This window comes from Hyaena hyaena, unplaced genomic scaffold (genome assembly GCF_003009895.1).
Source record: "Hyaena hyaena isolate Hyena2069 unplaced genomic scaffold, ASM300989v1 scaffold_6, whole genome shotgun sequence".
NCBI classification, from domain to species: Eukaryota; Metazoa; Chordata; class Mammalia; order Carnivora; family Hyaenidae; genus Hyaena; species Hyaena hyaena.
This window is the reverse complement of record NW_024080638.1, coordinates 6988786-7012428: the sequence shown is the minus strand read 5'-3', so window position 1 is coordinate 7012428 and position 23643 is coordinate 6988786. Positions and strand designations below refer to the sequence as shown.

General features: G+C 39.7%; 1 protein-coding gene across 3 annotated transcripts in view; it reads left to right on the top strand.

Moving 5' to 3' along the window:
* Nucleotides 1–23643, top strand: part of LOC120237483 (allergen Fel d 4-like) — a 40838-nt gene that overhangs the window by 8304 nt on the left and 8891 nt on the right. For all 3 annotated transcript variants that reach the window (XR_005529966.1, XR_005529963.1, XM_039240800.1), the window contains exons 2-3: nt 22445–22581; nt 23257–23330. Coding sequence is in view for 1 of the 3 variants with exons in the window: in XM_039240800.1 (XP_039096731.1) it covers nt 22445–22581; nt 23257–23330 (211 nt within the window). In the remaining 2 variants the exon portion in view is untranslated. The remainder of the gene's footprint in view (nt 1–22444; nt 22582–23256; nt 23331–23643) is intronic.

Genomic DNA, 23643 nt, shown 5'->3' with positions numbered 1-23643 from the left:
TTTTTGAAGGAGAGACAGAGTGTGAGTGGGGAGGGGCAGAGAGAGAGGGAGACACAGAATCCGAAATAAGCTTCAGGCCCTGAGCTGTGAGCACAGAGCCCGATGGGGGGCCCGAAGTCACAAACCATAAGATCATGGCCTGAGCCAAAGTCGGATGTTTAACCGACTGAGCCCTCCAGGTGCCCCGCATATGCTTTTTTAAAAGTTTTTAAAATGTTTTTATTTAGTTTTGAGAAAGAGAGAGAGACAGAGTGTGAGCTGGAGAGGGGCAGAGAGAGAGAGGGAAACAGAGCCTGATGCAGGGCTCAAAGTCACAAACTGTGAGATCATGATCTGAACCGAAGTTGGTTGCTTAACCGACGGGTGCCTCCAAATGCATGTGCTTTTTAAGATTTATTTTCTACTTATTTTTTATCTCAAAGAATCCATGTATTCTGATATCCTCAAATAGTCCTTCCATGTCATTGTCTCCCTGATTTTTTTTTTTTAGTCCAAATATTTCATTTGCATTCTGTCCCTAGTGTTTGTCCTGCTTAGAGCCTATCTCCACTTGAATACCCCACTTCGCTTTAGATCACTTTAAATTCAATATGGTGAAAAATGAAATCCCCAACTTTCTCTTTTCCTTCAATATTTCTATCATTAGTACCACTATTCAGGTATTATTAGTTCCTCTGTTAGTACCACTATTAGTACCACTATTAGTTGCAAATTTATTGGCTAGAAACTATTGTAGCTTTATTAATTTTGTTTTGTAAAAATTCCCTATAATCAGTCTTTTTTAAATTTTTCTTTTTTTAAAACGTTTTAGATTTACTCCTATACTAAATTATTGTTCGTATCATCCCTCTACAGGCCCATATCATTTATATTGTACTGTTTTGCTAAATTCAGTAGCCTTGTTTTCTCATTATCCGCATTAGATAAAGTTAATAAGTGTCAATCTAAAACATCTCATATTTGTCATGTTACTGCTATGTCAGAACACATTAATTTTCCTGTCTCCTGTCATATGGCATTGAATTTCTGTGCTTGTCAGTTTTTATTATCTAATCCCATTTCACTTTGCCTTCCTTTTTTCTCTTTTTAACCTCTGCTTTCCAAAGACATTCATTTGAATTAGTGTACTTGACTTTTTGTCATGTCATTTGCTTTTCTGCATCTTTATTTTTGATTAGGCTATATATTTTATCTCAGTACTTCCATTTCTTTCACCATACCTATCTGTGTTAATTCTACCCTTCTTTAAACTTGCATATCAATCAAGACCTATCCTCTATAATCTTTTGTTTCATCATAGCACTGGTTCATTTTTATTTTTATTATGTTTTTTCTTTAACTGATGAGCGAGTTTTATTTTCCCTTTTATGTTCTAGAGGGAAGAGAGATTGTCTTCTCCTTCATTCTAGGCACTCTATGCAAAGTCAGAACATCACCTCCAAACAGAAAGCTTCTGAAAAACAGATGGTGTCATGGCACGGTGTTAGACATTTTTCTAAACGATGGTTCCTAAAACTTTGCATTAGAAGAATTGGAATTTAATAACCAGTATGAGAAACACTAGTAAAACCGAATTACAAAGATAAGAGGAAGATCATTACTATAATAATTTTGAGGAAATATTTAACCTGAGCTCAACTATTTTTAAACAACTGAGAGTTTCTAAAGATAATAATGACATAATCATGCCATAAAGGGTGGGAGCTTAAATCATAGTTCTGTTTCAGTTGATTTTTTAAAAAGGCAACTTCTAAATGGAAAAGAGTTTATTAGATACAAGAAAAAATGATTTTTACCTTAAACTTTACTTTTTCTGGAAACAATTTAAAAAACGTAAAGCCATGTTTTAGTACTAATGGAACCTGAGAAAATCTTTTTTTTTTTTTTTTTTTACAAATAGTTTATTGTCAAATTAGTTTGCACATAACACCCAGTGCTCATCCCCACGAGTGCCCTCCTCCATGCCCATCCCCTCTCCCCCCTACATCCATCAGTTCTCAGTTTTTGTCAGCATTCAAGAGTCTCTCGTGGTTTGCCCTCTCCCTTTCCCCCACCATTTCCCCCCTTCTTCTCCCCCTTGTTCCTCAGTTAAGTTCCTCCTAATCCTCCTATACATGCAAACATATGATATTTGTCCTTCTCTGCCTGACTTATCTCACTCAGCATAACACCCTCTAGGTCCATCCATGTTGCTACACATGGCCAGATTTCATTTTTTCTCATTGTCATGTAGTATTCCATGGTTAGATAAACCACATCTTCTTGATCCATTCGTCCGTTGATGGACACTTAGGCTCTTTCCATGTTTTGGCTATTGTTGAGAGTGCTGCTATGAACATTGGGGTACATGTGCTCCTATGTCTCAGCATTTCTATATCCCTTGGGTAAATTCCTAGCAGTGCTATTGCTGGGTCGTAGGGGAGTTCTATTGTTAATTTTTTGAGGAACCTCCACACTGTTTTCCAGAGGGGGGAACCTAAGAAAATCTTTATGAAAGAGAAGCATGAATGTAACCTGTGTGGTAAATCCTTCAGCTGGACCACTAATCTTATTCAATATCAAAGAATATACACTAGAGAGAAGCCTTATGAATGTAATGAATGTGGGAACGTTTTTAGTCAGAGCACTAATGTTATTCAACATCAAAGAGTCCATACTGGTGAGAAACCTTATGTGTGTAGTGAAGGTGAAAAAATGTTTAGTCATAGGTCATCTCTTAGAAATCATGAGAGAATTCATACTGGAGACAAACCCTATCCTTGTCACGAATGTGGGAAGGCTTTTAGGCATATTTCAGCCCTTACTCAGCATCACAGAATTCATACTGGAAAGAAACCCTATGTGTGTATTGAATGTGGGAAAACCTTCAGCCGGAGCACACATCTTAATTAACCTCAGAGAGTTCATTCTGGGGAAAAATCCTACCAATGTAAGGAATGTCGCAAAGTTTTTTGTCATGGCACACCACTAATTTCACATCAGAGAACTCACACAGGAGAAAAACCCTGTAAGTGTAATGAATGTGGAAAAGCCTTCAGTCATACACCAGCCTTCATTCAACATCAGAGAATTCATATGAGAGAAAAGCCCTATGAATGTAATGGATGTGGAAAGGCCTTCAATCGGAACGTACATCTTACTGAACACCAGAGAGCTCATACTGGAGAGAAACCTTATGTTTGTAAGGAATGTGGAAAAACCTTCAGCTGAGGCACACACCTTACTGAACATCTAAAAATTCATTCTAGGAAGAAACCCTATTGATGTAATCTATGTCAAAAACTATTTTGCTACAGAACATCACTAATTCGATATCAGAGAACTCATACAGGAGAGAAACCCTACCAATGTAATGAATGTGGGAAATCTTTCAGCTTAAGTTCAGCCCTTACTAAACATAAGCGAATGCACATAGGTGAGAAACCTTATCGATGTAATAAATGTAGTGAAAGTTTTCATCAGAGTACATCTTTAATTTTACATCAGAGAACTCATTTTAGAAATGAAATCCTATCAGAGTAATGAATGTGGGAAAGCCTGCAGCCATACATAGTCACTTATACCCAAGCACTCAGTGGTATATTGTTATGGAAGAAAAACTTTAGGCAAAATGCTCATTTACTCATTATTATGTTTGTACCGAGAAAAAACACTGTTCTTGCAATTAATCTTGAAAAAAATGTGTTATCATTGAGATCAAAACTTATAATGGAATTATCCCCAAACGGTTTGTTTTTAAAAGTATATTCAGAAAGTTATTTTTAGAAATGATTTATTACAAGCATATTTATTTCTTATAATAAAAGGCTTTTCAGGTACACAAAAGTTGTGGGATGATGAAAGTTGTTTATATATCATCCTTTATATTTTTAGTAATTCTTGTTATTTTTCATTGTTAAAGAAATACCTTTAATAGTACATTTGACTTTTTTAAATTAGAAAGTTTATATATATATATGTATACACACACACACACACACACACACACACACACATATATACGTGTATATGGCTATAAAGAAAAATCTCAGCGATTCTTCCCAAGGGAAATATTCAAGCCCTTCCTGTTTTTTTTAACTACAATGAGATAAAAGTAGATGAACTAGCACCACAAAATGTTTAGAAATTAAAAAATAATTTTGTAAGTAATTTTTATGTTAAAGAGTAAATCCAAACAGAAAAAATAAATTACTAGAAAGTAAAATTAAAACGTAAATTAAGTATTCAGTTTTTTAAAAAAGGAAATAGCATAATGATACAGACCCAAAGAAAATAAAAGGAATCCATTAACATAAATGTACACACTAATCAGATACAAAAATATGTTTGATAAGTCAGTTGACAAATTCTAACAAGTAGGACGATGGGGAAAAAAAACATCTAGAAGAAAAGGAATATAAATAAAAGGGAAGTTACGTTTTCTGATTTGGTGATTAACAAGTCAAATCTAGCAGTTTAGTAAAATCAATACTGAGATTTATCATAGGACTTCCAAACTAGTTCAGAAGTAGAAATGTACCTTAATAAAGGTAATATACTTAATAGATGATGTAAAAGTATTTGGCAAAATTCTACAGGCTTTGGGTTGTTTTTTTTTTTTTTTTTTTTTTAAGTAGAGATAGAAGGAAACTTAAATTGGTACAGGATATTTATCAGAAACTGGACATTGTAAATAACTAGAAGTATTTTTACCATAAGCAGGATTGAGAAATGATTTTTGATGTCCCTACCATTGCTCTGAAGGTCTCAGATAATAGGAGAAAAAACAAGCTAGTAATATTTGAAAGGAAGAGAAAAAGAACTGACATCATTTGAAATGATATGTTTGGTGACTAGAAAATCCAGCTGGTAGAATTAGTAAGGTGGAGATCTATAACTTATCAACATGCATAAATAAAAAGCTGTCGTAAATAGAATAAAAAGAAAATATAATGGAAAAAAGTGACTATCACAATATTGACAACAAATCAAAGAATACCAGGAATAAGAATCCAAGAGATGTTTATAGGATAAATCTTTCCTGAAGAACATAGAATAATGTAATAAGAGAAGAAACATATTTGGAAAAATAGTTGTCAATTTATTTCAAATTTATCTTTGTAAACTTAAATCATATCAGTGGAATTTTTAAAAATAACAGTTTTATTGTGATATAATTCTCACACCAACAGCTCACTCTTTTAAAGTACAATTCATTGGTTTTTAGTGTATTCAGAGTTGTGGGACCATCACCACTGTCTAATTTCAGAACATTTTCATCACCTCAAAAAGAAACCCCATATCCATTAGCAGTAATTCCCCATTGCCCTCCCTCCAGCCTCAGGTGACCTCTCATCTACTTTCAGTGGACTTTTCTACTGTGGCCTTTTCATATCAGTGAAATAACAGAATATGTAGCCTTTTGTGGCTGGCTTCTTTTACTTAGCATAATATTTTCAAGATTCATCCGTGTAACAAGTATCACTACTTCATTTCTCTTTATGGCTAACTCAAACTCCATTGTAGGGATCTACTCCAGTTCATTCATCAGTTGATGGACATTTCAGTTTCCACTTTTTGGTTATTATAAATAATGTTGCTGTAAACACTTGTATATTACAAGTTTTTGTGTGGACATGTTTACAGTTCTCTTGGGTATATACCTTGGAGAGATAGAGTTGAGTCACAAGTTAACTCTGGTTTGCCTGTTTGAGGAAATGCCAGATTATTTTCTAAAGCAGCTGCACCTTTTTATAAGCCCACCAGCAAATGTGAGGGTTCTTATTTTTCCACATTCTCATCAACACTTGTTTTCTCTGTAAAAGATATATGCGTATTTTCAAAAATATTTGCACATATATACAATATGTTTTCATAAATATTTTTATAAATATATATGTATATTTTCTTTGTAGAAATGTCGATTCAGATCCTTTGCCCACTTTAAATGAGACTGTCTTTTATTAAAACATTTTTCATGTTTTTATTTATTTTTGAGAGAGGGAGTGCGAGTGTGGAGGAGGGGCAGAGAGAGAGGGAGACTCAGAATCTGAAGCAGGGTCCAGGCTCTGAGCTGTGTGCGCAGAGCCTGACTCGGGGCTCAAACCGCGAGATCATGACCTGAGCAGAAGTCAGACGCTTAACCAACTGAGCCACCCAGGCACCCCAGAATATTTGTCTTTTTATTGTTGAGTTGTAAGAGGTCTTTATATATCCTGGATACTAAAACCCTTATAATACAATTTGCAAATATCTTTCCCATTTTGTGGTTTCTTTGATGGTGTTCTTTAAAGCAGAAAAGTTCTTAATTTTGATGTAGTCCAGCTTATTATTATTTTTTTTATCGTTTGTCCCTTTGGTGTAACTGAAAGTTGAAGATTTATATATTCTAAGAGTTTATAGTCTTAGTGCTTACTGTTAGGTCTGTCATCCATTTTGATTTAACTTTTTTGTATATGGTGTGAGGGAGGGATCCAGCATCATTCTTCTGCATGCAGATATTCAGTTGTCCCAGCACCTTTGTTGAAAAGACTATTTCTCACATTTAATTGTCTCAGCATCCTTGTCAGTGAGATTTAAAAATTATAGCACACTAAGTATATTTGAGTAACTAAAAGAATGTTAAAAATTAGTAACAACAAATGGGGCTTGTCCTTCAAACAGTAGCCTGTAGGAAACAAAATAGTTGGTACACCGTAGATGAAACTATTGGATCTGGAAAATAGAAAACAGAAAAATATGTGTATATGAGAATTTAGTTTATGATAACAGCATCCCAAAACAGTAAAGAATGGAATAGGCATTACGTGATATTGGAATGATATGCTATTTACTTGGAAAAACAATTACCTCATACACAGAATTAAGTTCTAGAAGGGAATAAATGAATGCCATTTTGTGGTAGTTTTCCATGAGACAGGAGCTGGGCACATAAGTCTGAAGTTTTCTTCAGATCATTCCACAACCACTATTGGATAAATACAAATTTAAGAAGAGATTTGAAAAGGTTTCATTATTACCACTGACAGAATTGTGGCATGACTCTCTTCAAATACTGCAGAAAATGGAAGAAGCAAACAACATTGCTTTTGGGGGAGAAAATGTAAAAGAATAAACCTAAAACATAGGAACAAGTAGGATTAAATGTAACCATTATAGCAGTGAAGTTCCCTTCTTAAAGGTTACGGTTTTAAGATGAGATTTACGGGAAGGAGAACAAACATTTATTAGTTGCTAAATTAAATAGTATACGAAATAAAGGTGCTAAGGTTTTCCAGCTCCTCCATGGTTACCCAGCACCTTAATAGAGCATTCAAATTTAGGTTTTCTGTTTAATACTGTGAAAGATTTGCTAAGTTGTATTTTTGGAGGAATTTGCCCAATTCCTCAAAGTTGAATTTCCAATTCTGAAATGTTATCCTACTTGCTCTAGTAGGAAGGCACTGGCACCCTTCATCTCCAGATGCCTCAGAAATCATAGCCCCGGTGTCTTTGTTAGTTGTGTCTCTTGAACTGTATTGGAGCAATTTGGGGAGACTTCCTCACCAGCAAAAGATAAATCAATATACTGCATTCCTCTCTTGAAATATGATATACTTGCCTTTCTTTCATTTTCTAGGGTTCCCGGAACACTAGGGTCTTCTGTTTTTTTAGTTGTGTCTGAATCAGAGGTGTGTGCCCTGATTGCTCTCCCTTCAGCACTGTTGAAATAACTTCCTGGACCCAAGATGGAGCCGCTCCTGGGGCCTCCTCAGCAGACCGAGGTTTAGATAATGTTTGTGTCCCTGTAAATGCTCCCCTTGACCAGAAATGCAGTATGTTCAGTCAGCCAATCCCCAAATGCCAAGCCAGCTCTGGGCCTTCTTACCCCAAACACAGGGTCTGTGTGGCTCCAGCCAGTCAGATATTTTTGTCTCTGTTCTTTATTCTGTAAAGGCATTTTGTCCTATTTTGCAGTTCTCTAGAAGCATACTGGCCACAATGAAGTGTTAAAGCTTGTGCATCTCATCTAAATTGTCTTTTTTAAATTAAGTTTTAACAGCAGTTAGAGAAATTGGTGAAGGGCCAGGCTAGGAGGGTTCAGGAGTTGCTTTGGATGTTTCCTCAATCTTAGTCCTTCTATCAAAGCGAAAGCAGCTCTGGTTGAAAAGATCCATATTGGTAGAAGCTACCACCCTGTGGGACTGGGGCTTTAACTGAACTATCCAGTACACCCAGGCACAACCCCCCCTCTAGCCCACCAGCAGGCCATGCACCCACCCATCCCCGCCTCCAGAGAGGATGTGCGGGTGCCAGCACCCTGACACTAAGGGACACAAGGGGGCCAAACAAGGGGACCAGTGGAGACCCTGCAGGTGGTACCCACCTCCTCTATTTTAGTTTGCTTTGCTCTTCTATTAACCTCATAGGGGGAAACGTTAGGTCATTGATTTTTAGGCTTCTTTCATAAAAAGAAAGTATTTAAAACTATAAATTTTCTTTTTCTTTTGTTTTTTTATTTAAAAACTTTTTAAAGCTTTTGTTTATTACTGAGACTCAAACAGAGCATGAATGGGGGAGGGGCAGTGAGAAAGGGAGACAGAATCCGAAATAGACTCCAGGCTCTGAGCTGTCAGCACAGAGCCTGATGTGGGGCTCAAACTCATGAACTGTAAGATCATGACCTGAGCCAAAGTCAGACCCTTAACTGACTGAGCCACCCAGGCGCCCCTCTTTTTTTTTTTTTTTTAAGTTTATTTATTTTGAGAGAGTGTGAGTGATTGGGGAGGGGCGGGTGTGGGGGAGAGAATCCCAAGCAGGTTCCCCACTGTCAGAGCCAAGTTCATGAGTCAGAGGCTTAAGGGACCGAGCCACCCAGGTGCCCCTATAAATTTTCTTCTAAATGCTGCATTAGCTGCATCCCACAGATTTTGATATGACCTATCTTCATTGTCATTTAACTGACCTGAACAGTTTCTAATTTTCTTGTGATTTCTTCTTTGAACCCGGCTCTGGCTGCCCATTCCTTGCCCCTTTGGGCACCTGTGCCCCATCCCAGGATGACTTCATCTCAGCTAGTTAGGCCTTGAAACCAGTCCCAACTTCCTGCAATCCCGCCACCATGCGCTTGGCCTCAGAGGCACCTCACACTCCTGAAAAACGGAGGACCCGGTAGGTGAAAACACACATGCACACAGCACTCTCCAAAGCCCTTTGCAGTGGCCTCCTGCCGCCCTGCTTTGGCCGTCTGGCTAATCCTTTCCTCTCCCCTAGGTTGGGTACTTCGCCCTTTGCATTCTTTTCAGGATGCCCATTTTCTTCGCCGCGCCCATAGAGCTTTCCTGATTGGTCTCTTTGGCTCTATTCCAGGGGTTGGCAAGAGCCCTGTGGGGAGAGGGACAGAAGAGAGAGAGTGGGAGGCTGACCTTGTTCGGGAAGTCTGGCGGACAACTAATTAGACGCCTTAGGTCGCCCTGGAAGCCAACAGTGGCCTTACTCTCTCGTGCTTTGTCTCCGCCTAGTGGCCAGAAGCCGCCACTGCAGCCCCCGGGGCCGTGCCTTTCCTACAAATGTTGATTAGCCCGCTGAGTAAAGGAGATTTCGCCTCTCGTTTTAACATGGAACCCAGCGCCAAGGAGATTTCTGCTGGTTTGGCAGTGGATGAGGGAGTCAGAAATCAGACTGTGGGGTATGTCAATTAGAATGAGAGAAAATAACAAAATTAAGTAAATTCCCATCTCAAAAAGGCCCTAAAAACATCTAAGTAAAACAAAGAAAGAAACAGTATAAATAAAAGTAGATGTTAGTGACGTGTAAAATAGAAAGGCAGTAGAACTAACATATAAGTTAGAATCCTCATTCTTTAGAAAAAAATGAAAGAAAAAAACAATTAGACAACCACTAGTTAATATAATCAAGGCAAAATGAGGAGGGAGAAGAAAACAAAAAGACACTACTGAGAAATATCAAGCCAACTAGACCTTAGAAGCAGGGCTGGCTACCTGATTTGTGGGGCCCGCTGCAAAATGAAACTTCAGAAATCCTTGTTCAAGAAGCAGGAAAGATGTGCCCTGAAAAGTACAAAAATAGAAGAGGTTTTTTTTTTTCCTTTTTGTGTTTTTTTTTGGTGTTTTTTAATTTTCTATTTAATACCATTGTAACTAAAGCAAAATTTAAAATATTAGCATAAATTTTCCCTTTCATCTTTCTGTTGTGCAATGTCAGCTTCAAATGCAACAAATAGCATTCAACTCAGATGTAGGATCACCAAAATTAAGCAGGTTGGGTTTTGTAATTCACATACACACATGCATTTCATTCTCCTAGAACAGTAGGAAAATGTTGCATAAAACGAACTCTTTATTTCACTTCTTGACATGTGCACATTCTCCTTCCAGCTTTGTGATGAGTAAGGACCAAGAGGAAAAGCAACTATGTGTTGCACTATCTTTTCCTTTCTGTCTGTGTCGTAATTTTCAGCATCAGGAAATGCAAGTATGTAACTCTAGTGAAAAGAGCTAAAATATGGTTCCTTGATATCGTTTGTATTTCTTACAACGCCATTGCCTTCTTTCTGAGATGGAAGCTAGTTTCTCGTCCAAACAGAAAGTTCCACCTACTTTGGTTGTCACCACCTGTATTCATTCCATTGTAGATGCAACACACTTAACCTTTCTTACGTCTCACCTGAATTCCTACACACCGTGGGTCCACTGCAGTTCTGTTTATGGGACGTGGAGAACATCATGTGCAAATGAATGACAAGGAATGGCAGACATACTTCCTGTGTGTATATCCTCGGTCCATGCACATTCTCCATTGTCCCAATGGGTTGCACTGCCATGAAACAAGTCCTGCTCGGACACAGTGCTTGTGCATAGCTCGATACACCTGATTCATCTGTCAGGTTACAGATTGATCCCTGCTGCCTACTGGTGAGCAGAGCATGCGGCATGGCGATGGCCTAGTTCAAGGCGGCCCCAAGGGAGGGTCACCTACCCACTGAGCCAGCTGCACTGCAGGGCTGGGGACTGTGTGGCCACTGACAGGAGGGTGAGCCTGCAGCTTGTCCGGGGCTACCTGCAGTACTCTTCCATGTGTGAAGACCATGAACATCAGGCTGGGTGTGCTGGCTTCTCGATGGGTGGCTGTGCTGAAGTCTTTACGTTATTTGGTTCTTTTTAATATGATGCATACTGGAACTTTGTAGTGTAATGTTATTACACATCTTTTCTTCACAAAACTTCCATTTTCCTTAGAGTCACTTACTGCTTTGTAGTTTTATTTTCTTTATGCATGTCTCCCTTACTCATTCAGTATCTGGCAGAAGCATATGTAGCCTTTTCTTTCTTTTTAAAAATTTAAGTTTATTTATTTATTTTGAGAGAGTGAGAGAGAGCACAGGCAGAGGAAGAACAGAGAGAGTGGGAGAGAGAGAATCCCAAGCAGGCTCTGCCTTGTCAGCGCAGAGCCCGTTTTGGGGCTCTTAACTCAACCTTGAGATCAAGACTTGAGCCGAAATCAAGAGTCAGTCGCTCAACTGAGTGAGCCATCCAGCTGCCCCACCTTTTAATTATTTCTTTTCTTCCTCTTCTTCCTGTTTTTAACTTCTCCACCTCCTTCTTTTAAACTTGAAGACACATTCCTGGCGCTCTTCCCCCTCCAATCAGGTACTTGCTCTCTGCTAACCTTTTCACTCTTATCTTCAAACTTACTTTCCCATTATTCCGAGAGCTTCCTTTGCTTCTCTCTTGTGTACCATCTCGTTTCCACATCTTTCTTATTCTTTGCTATTTTCCTCATTTTGTGACTCTCTTCCACTAGAAACTTCCCGATAAAGGATTCATGGAAATGAAATGTTCAATTTTTCCTATGTGAAACACTGTTTACCTTATTCTACATTTGATTGGCTGGATTTTGTAAACTCTAGGTTAAAATTGACTTTCAGAAGTTTGAAGTTATTTTCCCATCATTTCTTAGCTTCTAATGTTTCTGTTTAAGAATGCCATCTGATTGGGGCACCTGGGTGGCTCAGTCGGTTGAGTGCCTGACTTTGGCTTGGGTCATGATCTTATGGTTTGTGGGTTGGAGCCCCGCATCGGGCTCTGTGCTGACACTCAGAACCTGGAGCCTGCTTCGGATTCTGTGTCTCCCTCTCTCTGCCCCTCCCCTGCTCCCGCTCTGTCTCTCTCTCTCTCAAAAATAAATAAACATAAAAAAAGTTTTTTAAAGAATGCCATCTGATTTTGCATGTGATTTCCCCCTCTCCCCCTTTTTTAAAAATTGAAATCCAAGTTAGTTAATCCAAAGTAGTGTAATAGTGATTTGAGGAATAGAATTTAGTGACTTATCACTTACATATGACACCCAGTGCTAATCCCAACAAGTGCCCTCTCTAATTCCCATCACCCATTTAGCCCATCCCCCCACCAACCTCCCCTCTAGCAACCCTCAGTTCTCTGTATTTCATAGTCTCTTATGGCTTATCTCTCTCTCTGTATTTATCTTATTTTCACTTCCCTTCCCCTATGTTCATCTGTTTTGTTTCTTAAATTCCACATATAAGTGAAATCTCATGATATTTGGCTTTCTATGATTGACTTACTTCACTTAGCATAATACATTCTAGTTCCATCCATGTTGTTGCAAATGGCAAGACTTCATTCTTTTGATGGCTGAGTAATATTCCATTCTATATCTATCTATGTATATCTATGTATCTATATCCATATATATGTAGGTATAGATATATGTATACCACATCTTCTTTATCCATTCATCTGCCGATGGACATTTGGGCTGTTTCCATAATTTGGCTATTGTTGCTAGTGCTGCTATAAACATTGGGGTGCATGTGCCTCTTCAAAACAGCATTTTTGTATCCTTTGGATAAATAGCTAGTAGCCCAATTGCTGGGTTGTAGGGTAGTTCTATTTTTAATTTTTTGAGGAACCTCCAGAGTGGCTGCTCCAGTTTGCATTCCCACCAGGAACACCAAAGGATTCCTCTTTTTCTGCGTCCTCGCCAATATCTGCTGTTGCCTGAGTTGTTAATGTTAGCCATTCTGACAGGTGTGAGGTGGTAGCTCATTGTGGTTTGATTTGTATTTCCCTGATGATGAGTGATGTTGAACATCTTTTCATGTGTCTGTTGGCCATCTGGATGTCCTCTTTGGAAAGTGTCTATTCATGTCTTTTGTCCGTTTCTTCACTGGATTACTTGTTTTTTGGGTGTCAAGTTTGATAAGTTCCTTATAGATTTTGGATACTAACCCTTTATTCATTTACAAATATCTTCTCTCATTCTCTCGTTGCCTTTTGGTTTTGCCGAATGTTTCCTTTGCTCTGCAGAAGCTTTTTATCTTGATGAGGTCCCAATAGTTCATTTTTGCTTTTATTTCCCTTACCTTTGGAGGTGTGATAAGAAGTTGCTGTGGCCAAGGTCAGAGAGCTTGTTGCCTGTTTTCTCCTCGAAGATTTTGATGCTTCCTTGTATAGGTCTTTAATCCATTTTGAGTTTATTTTTGTGTATGGTATAAGGTGGTCTAGGTTGATTTTTCTGCGTGTTGCTATCCATTTTTCCCAGCACCATTTGCTGAAGAGACTTTTTTCCATTGGATATTCTTTTCTGCTTTGTCAAAGATTAGTTGGCCATACATTTGTGGGTTCATTTCTGGGTTCTCTTATTCTGTTCCATTGATCTATGTGTCTGTTTTTGTGCCAGTACCATACTGTCTTGATAATTACAGCTTTGTCATACAGCTAAGTCCTAATTGTGATGCCTCCAGCTTTGGTTTTCTTTTTTCAGCATTACTTTGGCTATTCGGGCTCTTTTCTGGTTCCATACAAATTTTAGGATCGTTTGTTCAGCTCTGTGAAGAATGCTGGTGTTACTTTGATAGGGATTGCATTGAGTATATAGATTCCTTTGGGTAGTATCAACATTTTAACAATAGTTGTTCTTTGAATCCATGAGCATGGAATGTTTTTTCCATTTTGTGGGTCTTCTTCAATTTCTTTCATTAGCTTTCTGTAGTTTTCAGTGTATAGATTTTCGCCTCTTTGTGAAATTCCTAGGTATTTTATGGTTTTTGGTGTAATAAATGGGATTGATTCCTTGATTTCTCTTTCTGCTGCTTCATTATCGATGTATAGAAATGCAATTGATCTGTACATTGATTTTATATCCTGCGACTTAGCTGAATTCATGGATCAGTTTCAGCAGTTTTTTGGTTGAGTCTTTTGGGTTTTCAACAGAAAGTATCATATCATCTGTGAAGAGTGGAAGTTTGACTTCCTCTTTGCCTGTTTGGATGCCTTTCATTTCATTTTGTTGTGTGATTGCTGAGGCTAGGACTTCCAACACTGTGTTGAACAACAGTGGTTGAGAGTGGACATCTGTCGTATTCCTGACCTTAGGCGGAAGCTCAGTTTTTTCCCCATTGAGGATGATACTAGTGGTGGGTCTTTTGTATATGGCCTTTATGATCTTGAGGTATATTCCTTCTATCCCTACTTCCTTAAGGGTTTTTATCAAGAAAGGGTGCTGTATTTTGTCAGATGACATTTTTGTTTTGTAACTCTTAGATTTTTTTTCTCCAGTGTTTTCATTTAAGTGCAATGTTCCTTGTTTTAGATTCTTCCATTCACTGTCATATAAATCCATTGTATCATTTTATTTTTTTAACTTAAAAAACTTTTTTAAACGTTTATTTTTTGAGAGAGAAAGCATGGGGGAAGGGCAAAGGGGGTGGAGGACAGAGGATCCCAAGTGGCCTCCACACTGACAGCAGAGAGCCCGACACGGGGCTCAAACTCACAAACCATGAGATCATGACCTGAGCCGAAGTTGGACACTTAACTGACTGAGCTACTCAGGCGCCCCCATTGTATCATTTTACATTCTACCAACAATGTATGGAAAGTCTTCCAGTGTTTCTTGTTGTCAGGTGTTTGGTTTTGATTTTGTTCTTGCCATTCTTGTTAGTGTATAGAGATAGGTCACTGTAGTTTTCATTTTAAAATATGAATAAACAACAAAAATATCAAATATCATTTAGGTTCGCTTCTTCCCCCTACCAAAAAGAGTAGTAAAATCCTTTTTTGTTTGAGGAATTTGGAAACCAGACTTTCATGTATTTTGTTGCTAAGAAGATAAATCTGTGCAGGCTTTTTGGAGGGCACATATCTATTCAATAAATCTTTACTTCCTGTCTGTTTACTATGCCAGGCACTGTCCTAAGCACTAAGTAAAATGGGGAATAAGACTAAGTCCAATCTTCATGAGAAAAACAGATGAGAAAATAAACACAAGATCTTCTATGTCATCATCGCCGCTAAATAGGATGCCACAAAGTAAAGATTGGAGGTCGGCAAACCTAGGGCAGGAGGGTCATAGTAGGCCCATCATGGAGGTGAAATGTAAGCCGTTTGGATTCTTATCTAAAAGTAAAATGTGTTTACCTCTTGACCAAGAGATTCCACCTGTAGAAATCCAGATTACAGAAATACACACACTTACACACACACATGTGCAAGGGTTTCACAAGTGTTCCATCTCTTATCCCACTGTTGTGCATTCTAGTTCACAGCAGCCAGGGTCACTTTTGAAAACTCAAAATCCCATCATGTCACTTCCCTGCTTAGAACCCTTCAATGACTTGTACTTGAGGTAAAATTCAAACTCCTCATCTTGTAAAGCCCACCATAGTCTGGCCATTCCTTATTTCTAGCTTAATTTTGTTGCATACCCTTTTCCCCTCTCTCCTTAGCATCCAGCCACCCTAGTCTGTTTTCTGTTCGTCACATAAGCTAAGCCTTTGCACTTACTGCTCCCTCTGTCTGAAAGCTCTTGCCTACATGCTTCCTGGGGTTGGCACATTCTCAGCCTTCTGGTCTCAGCTCAGGACTCATCTCCTAAGAGTAGTCTTCTTGACCACGTGGTGGCTGGTGTTCCATCAGCTTGATTAGACTGAGAACCGGATTTCTCAGCAACGCTTTCTCTGTATATCTCCAGTTAGAGTTGGCCAAAAGAAGCTTGCATGACATTTGGAAGGCAGAGGTCAAGCAATGGCCATTACTCTCTGAAGTTCATTATCATTATCATCAGATGAGGTGATGGACAGATAGATGCAGAGATGCCCAACTTGCACTTGACTTCCCTACCCTTCCTGCACTTCTGGCATTTTTGGCATGGAATAATCTGGGAATTGCGGAAATGTTTTGAAAAAAAAAATTCTTTTTTTCTTTAAGCAAAACAGGCCTTTGTAGTGCAGCTGTGATCATCCATCCTTTGGGGAAAAAAACACTGGAGAAACATCAGTTTGTTGTCAGATGTTGAAATTTGCCAAGCCCTATAGAAGTCATTCAGTGCTTCCTAATGGCGCTATTGATATGTTGGATGAAATAGTTCCACTGTGGGGGACCAGCCTAGGTATGGCAGAAGGGTTGGCATCCCTGGATCCTGGTCACCAAATGTCAGTAGCACTCTCCAATTGCTGTAAAAAACAAAAATGTCACACCCTCTCCCCATTTCCAAAACCTCCCAGGACTAGTACCCTCCGTAGTTATGAACGACGAAATCTTCATTTTTATCCCAGGTAAATGGAGGTCAGAGAAGGTAAAGAACTTGCCTGAGTCACAGAGAAGACATATACAAAATTATCAGAGAAGATTTATTGAAAACTTGCTACACAGAGCCCAGGGATCCTACTAGAAGCTGCCTGGGGTGGAGAGCGGGGAGAACACAAGAAATAGCCTCGCGAGAGGAAGAGAGTGCAAAGACTAATATTTATCAGGAACTTATTGTATTCTTGCACTTTGAAAACCTTTTCTGTTATCTTTGCAACAGTTCTTTGAGGAAACCAAGGCTCACAGGGGTTAATGGTAGTCAGAATTTGAACTCTTTTTTTTTTTTTTTTTTTTTTTTTTATGACTCCAAAGTCACTATTATCTTTTCAATGGAAAGATGGCCTTCTGGGTAACCTGGGACCATATGTACATAATTACTTGCTGAATTTTAATGGGTTGATCTAGAAGCAACTATCACTGGATTCTTGGTTTTCTTACCTACAGGGAGTCCTTATGCTGTGGTAGAAACTTTAAATATTAGAAAAGAAGGCAAAGAGTTCTGTTTTCACCGCTGTTCCTACCCTATGTGGGAAGAGAACTATGGACCTCTTTTGAGGAGACTACTTATTTCTGGAAATTAAGATGGTGTGCCAGACATAAAGATGGATTACTCAGATTCCCCCTCCAAGAAAGTGCTCATGGCTGAGCTGTGAGGAGTGGGGTTAGCTGACAGCCTCCACCGTTAACTCATTTGGATTTGCCTCAGTTTTTTAGCTGAGGTACTGGTCTTCTTAGGGTGGCCCCAGCCAGTGACTGAGCATGACTGTGGTACGAGGTCCTATCCATTCTGCCTAACGCAGGATTCTTCTCACATGGCTTTAGAGCTTCCCACTGGGCTGACAGAGACCTTGTCAGCTCTGTGTCATCTTTTCCTAACCCTTCCGTAACCCTGCCGCTTCCCTGTTCCTTTCACAAATGTGACTCCCTGATAAGCCTTTTCTACCACTAAGTCTGTCTCAGCATCTGCTTTTTTGAGGACCCAGCAAACACAGATGGATTGTTGTTAGCTCCAGATAACCTTTCATTGGTGAAGGGAGTGGATATTTTAGAACTGAATTTGAGCTGGTACCAGCAGAATGGATGCTAGGGAGCAAGAAATACTTCCAACTCTGGCACATAAATTAAATAATTAACTTTTGTTTCTTCCTATTCTTCTTGGTGCTGGCAATGTCTTGATGTTATGGCTTGAATGTTCCCACTGGCTTTCTCAATGAGTGATTTGTTCAATTAATCAACAGTGCGACTGAAGATAAGGTCACCAAGTCCATTTCCAGCCAGCCAGTTAGCTTGAATCAAGTTGCCGGGCTATAAATGGACTGTTATCTATTCATATGTGGATTCCATAAGCCCCAGTCATTTGGGGGCTTGTAGGCCAATCATTTTTCAACCATCTGGCAGACTGTCACTCTTCCCTTGAGTCACTTATAAAATGTCCTATATTTGGTGTTGAGTGAGGAAGTCTTAATGCGGTTAGTGGCCAAGTTAACTTCTTAACTTGAAGCCGTGAATGGAAAGGAATAGTTTTTGCTTTTTTGGTACGGAAGTATCTCCTAATTCCTTATGAGAAGAACAGTGTCTCCAAATCATCCATCCACCCATTCATCTTTCAAATACTTACTAAAAAGGGTCATTACTTGCCGTTCACTTGATCAGGCTCTTGGCAGCTACACCCACAGAACGTATTTTTGAGGAATCTGAGCACAGCTCCTTCGGTCACTAGTAACTACAAAGCAGACGTCTCTGAGGGTCTAAAGCACTACTGTTTCCTGTTCCACTGGTCTTTCACATCAGCAACATTAAGCTTTGACCTGTGCAGTGAAGACATAAGAGTAGGGGCTCTGGGGTCAGTCTTGGGATCCAATATGGGTTCTCCCACAGACTGGCTGTGTGACCTTTGTCGGTTTACTTAACCTCTCTAAGTCTTAGTTCATACCTCTGTAAAATAGGCTATCATGTCTCGGTATTACGAGGATTATATAAAAGACTATTTGTAAAGCACTTACCTAGTACAGGGTTCTGACTCTATTTCTGACATTAAAATGTTATGTTTACATATCAGGCCCTTGGACAGATGATCCTTGTACTGCTGCATCCTCATTATAACCGTTTGCCTTGGTAACAGTCCAATCCTTGAACTTTGAAAAGAGACTTTGAACAAGGCCTTCTTTCTTTGATTACCAAATTGTTCCTAAGGTTGATGAAGTCTAAAAGCCTTGACTATAACAGTTGCCGATGCAGCTTGACTGTAATATAGCAGTTTGGATCCGGATGTCGTGTTTGAAATGTGGCTGTATGATTGCATGTTAGCTCTCTGGTCTTAAGAGTTGGGTAGCTATTTGGGGCCCAGGCAGTTCAGGCCTGGAATGACTGCCTACCCTTATCAAGGATGAGGACCGTGCTCAGCCGTTCCCATAGAAGAGAAGGCACGAAGGTTGCTCCCAAGCACAGCGGCAGAGGCCAGGGGGTGCAGGTAGCCCATTCGTTGCTGTTGTTCTGAGAGCGGCCCAGCCGAAGTGCTGCTCGTCCACTAGCAGAGAGGAAGGAGTCCACTTCCGGGGGCCCATTGGCTAGCAGACCAAGTCCATTTTCACCCCTTTCCCCATGAAACCTTTACTTCCCAGAGACCCTGTCTTCCCCTCTTCACTGGACTGGGGGAGGGCTGAAGTCTGCTGAAACTTGTGTACCTTAGGTGAAGCTTTACTCATCTGGAAGGAAAAATTCTGACTCTGTACCTGGAATTAAGTGATCAGTCTTTTTTTAACTTATTTTTAAAAATTTAGTTAGCGTAGCATATGGCGCAACAATGATTTCAGGAGTAGGTTCCTTAATGCCCCTTACCCATTTAGCCCATCCCCCTCCCACAGCCCTTCTGTCTGTTCTCCATGTTTAGGAGTCTCTTATGTTTTGTCCCTCTCTGTGTTTTTATATTGTTTTTGCTCCCCTTATGTTCATCTGCTTTGTATTAAAGTCCTCATATGAATGAAGATATCTGATATTTGTCTTTCTCTAATTTTACTTAGCATAATACCCTCTAGTTCCATCCACGGTAGTTGCAAATGGCAAGATTTCATTCTTTTTGATTGCCGAGTAATACTCCATTGTATGATATACGATGTCTTCTTTTTCATTCTGAGTGATCAGTCTTTAATTGAATCAAATTGTTTTATTTTTCTCCTTTTATTCCTCATTTTCATTACTATTGGCTTCTCTGTTTATATATATATATGTGTATGTGTATATATGTGTGTGTATATATGTATTTTATTTTTTCGACAGTATTTTCTCCCAGTCTGTAGCTTGTCTTTCATTCTTTTATGACTTTTAAACAGAACTATTTATGATATTCAATTTACCAAATGGTTGTTTTAGGACTCATGTTTTTGGTGTTCCTCATTGTATCTAGGAAATATTTGCCTAATGCAGGGCCACAGAGGTTTTCTCCTCTGTTTTCTTTGAAAAGTTTTGTAGGGGTGCCTGGGTGGCTCAGTCAGTTAAGTGTCCAACTTCAGCTCAGGTCACAATCTCATGGTTCATGAGTTCGAGCCCTATGTCAGGTTCTGTGGTGATGGCTCAGAGCCTGGAGCCTGCTTCAGATTTTGTGTCTCCCTCTCTCTCTCTCTGCCCCTTCCCTGACTGTGCTTTCTCTCAAAAATAAACATTAAAAAAGTTTTGTAGCTTTAGATTTTCAATTTGTGTCTATGATCCATATTGATATTTGACAATTTTTGTATACAACGTGAGGATTGAAATTCATCCATTGCATGGACAGCCAATTGTTCCAGCATCATTTGTTGAAAATATCACATCCTTTGTCAAAAATCAGTCATTCATATATGTGTTGAGCATGCTAATACAACACTGTATTATGATAGCTTCATTTTAAAAATCTTGAAATAGAATAATGTTACCTTCCAATTTGTTCATCAAAGCCATGCTCTTTTTTTAAATGTTCATTTTTTTTTTTAATGTTTTTATTTATTTCTAGGAGAGAGAGAGAGACCGTGTGTGCAGGGGAGGGTCAGAGAGAGAGGGGATCACAGACTGAAACAGGCTCCAGGCTCTGAGCTGGCAGTCAGCACAGAGCCCGATGCGGGGCTCAAACCCGCGAACCGCGAGATCATGACCTAAGCGAAAGTCGGACGCTCAACCGACTAAGCCACCCAGGCACCCCTAAATGTTCATTTATTTTGAGGGAGAGGGAGAGAGAATCCCAAGTAGGCTCCACAAAGTTAGTTAGCACAGAGCCAGAACTCACAAACTGTGAGATCATGACCTGAGTCAAAATCAAGTCAGATGCTTAACCAACTGAGCTGCCCAGGTGCCCCCAAATCCATGTTCTTAAGCCCTTTCTACGTGATACCACCTCCCTTGTGTCATTTCTTTTCTGACCTACAGTGGTATGGACTTAATCCCACTCAGTTGGGTTATTTATGCTTGTAATATCAAGTTTTCATTGATTATATGAAGATTTTCCACAACTCCATTGATAGTTACTTGAAGCAAGGGATGATACTTTGTACTTCTCCATTTCTCTTATGGGGGCCTGTGGTATGGTGAGGTATACACAGTGATTAGACACTTGCCCATTCATTGTGGGGAAAGAAAAAAAAAAACCATAGTGGTTGAGTTCAGAGAATAAGGAAAAGAGAAATATACTGAATAATAGAAACCATACTTCATTATTTTATTCAAACTTAAAATTGAGCAACTCTCTTAATGCTTTGTGGAAGGTATGATAATCTCTGGTGGACACAGTGTCTTTGCTTCTGAAATTAGTAAAATTGAAGTGATGCACCCAATTCTGCACACCATGTGAACCATGGAACATAGATTCCCAAGTTTTATTCCATTCCTGCCTCACATAATTGGCTCTCTGATTCCAAGCCAGATCCAGTTAATTCTGGTTCCAAAAGGCAGCTATTTTTTCCATGTTTTTTAATGTTTTATTTATTTCTGAGAGAGAGAGGGAGAGAGACAGCATGATCAGGGGAGGGTCAGAGAGAGAGGAAGACACTGAATCTGAAACAGGCTCCAGGCTCTGAGCTCCCTGTCAGCACAGAGCCCGATGCGGGGCTTGAACCCACAAACCACGATATCATGACCTGAGCCGAAATCGGACGCTTAACCGACTGAGCCATCCAGGCACCCCTCCACTATTTTTCTTGTGTATGTGTTTTGAGAAATTTAAGGTCACTAAGTAGATCTAAAAGAGAGGAGATTGCCAAGTTTCAAAAGGGCAAGAACAATCTTTGACCTCATACCAGTAAATGACAGGCCACGTCATGGAGTGGGAGCAGGGAACGTAGTGTCCCACGGACAAAAACCTGGCCCCAGAACAGATATAAAGGCAGAGGAGCTGGGGAGTGGAGCCATCATCAGGGAGAGGTGACTGTAGGGAAGTCAGTACGACCTGCCGCCAAGATGAAGCTGCTGTTGCTGTGTCTGGGGCTGATTCTAGTTTGCGCCCACGAGGAGGAAAACGTTGTGAGAAGCAACATCGATCTTTCAAAGGTAGAGCTAGTAGAGTAGCTTCTGACCTTGTGGGGTGGTTTGGAGGATTCTGAAGTAACGTGGCCGTACCAGAGGGCAGGAGTTCTTGACGGATTAGACAAAAGGGGTGGTTTCAGACCTTCGACTAAGAGCAATTGTATCATGTTAAAAGATAACACTTGGGGACCTCTGTTCTCTCTTTAGGGACGGTGGAAAGAGCCCTAGATGTAGTGCCAGTTGACCTGAGTTCTAATTCCATCATCACATCGCCATTATGAGTCCTGGCCCACAGGCCAAGTTCAAGGAGACAAGTATTCCTGTGGAGTCTCCTCTCCTCTTTTCTTACCCATTTTACTGATTTATTGCAGATTTCAGGAGCCTGGTATTCCATTCTCTTGGCCTCAGATGCCAAGGAAAAGATAGAAGAAGGTGGTAGCATGAGGGTTTTTATCGAATACATCGAAGCCCTGGACAACTCTTCTCTGTTCTTTAAGTTTCATATGAAGTAAGTGTGGTCTTTTTCAGTTGGGAAAGGAAACACGGGAGTCTGAATATGGTGTTGGAACTGTGTGCATGAGTGCATGCATACACACGTGTGCAGGTGTACACATACTTTCTGGGTTTGTATTCAAAATAGGAAGGAATCCATTATCTGACACTGATCCAGGACCTGAGGAGCCTGTGCCTTTTGTAGATTCAAAGAAAAGAATTCTGACAGAAACAAAATAGGAGTAGAAGAAAGGGTTGGAGGGTGTCAGAACCGTAAAGTGCTGGGACAGTACAGCATAGGTTTGGAGCACAAGAAACTTCATCAGTTTCCACCCCAGTTTTCCCTTGGGTAAAGAGGATAATTCTCAGGTTTGTTTTGGCAAGGACCATATGAGGTAATGCTTGAAGAACACTTATCTGAGAGGCTGGCACATGGTGAGCACTGAGCTAATTATCTAGATAGGGAGTTGTAGTAATAGTAGCAGTGGGAAGTAATGGCAGAGCGAGAGGAATAGTAGTTGACTCCTTCTTAAAGTAGCACATTAAGTAAAATAATGTAAATAAAAGCTCTTTAGAAACTGTACCCCAAAAATGTTCAACAGTGAAGTAAATCAGAAACCCAATTATAGGCAGAGTATGAGGGAGCTGGTTCATCAGTATCTCTTGGACCTCAGCTTATTCTGTTTTACAGAGAGAATGGAAAGTGTACGACACAATCTCTGGTTTCTCACAAAACAGAAAAGGATGGTGTATATAGTATTGAGTGTAAGTATATCAAATTTACTTCCAAGAATTTAATAAACCCCAATATCTTGAGGATCTTGACCCATCCTGATCAATAGCTTATGTACATTTATATAATGAGAGGCCATCTAGTAGCTAAATCCTGACTCTGGAAAAATCTTGGGTAAAAAAAAGCCCATGCCTGGCACATAATACCAGAAGAAGTTTGCTTGTATGTACCTCTAGCAGGAAAAGAAAATTGGCAAAGAAATCAGTGGTGGGATAGCTTCCCATTCCCCCCGCCTACTGTCTGGTGCTCATTGCTACAGCACATTGCTCAGGGTATAGCATTGGG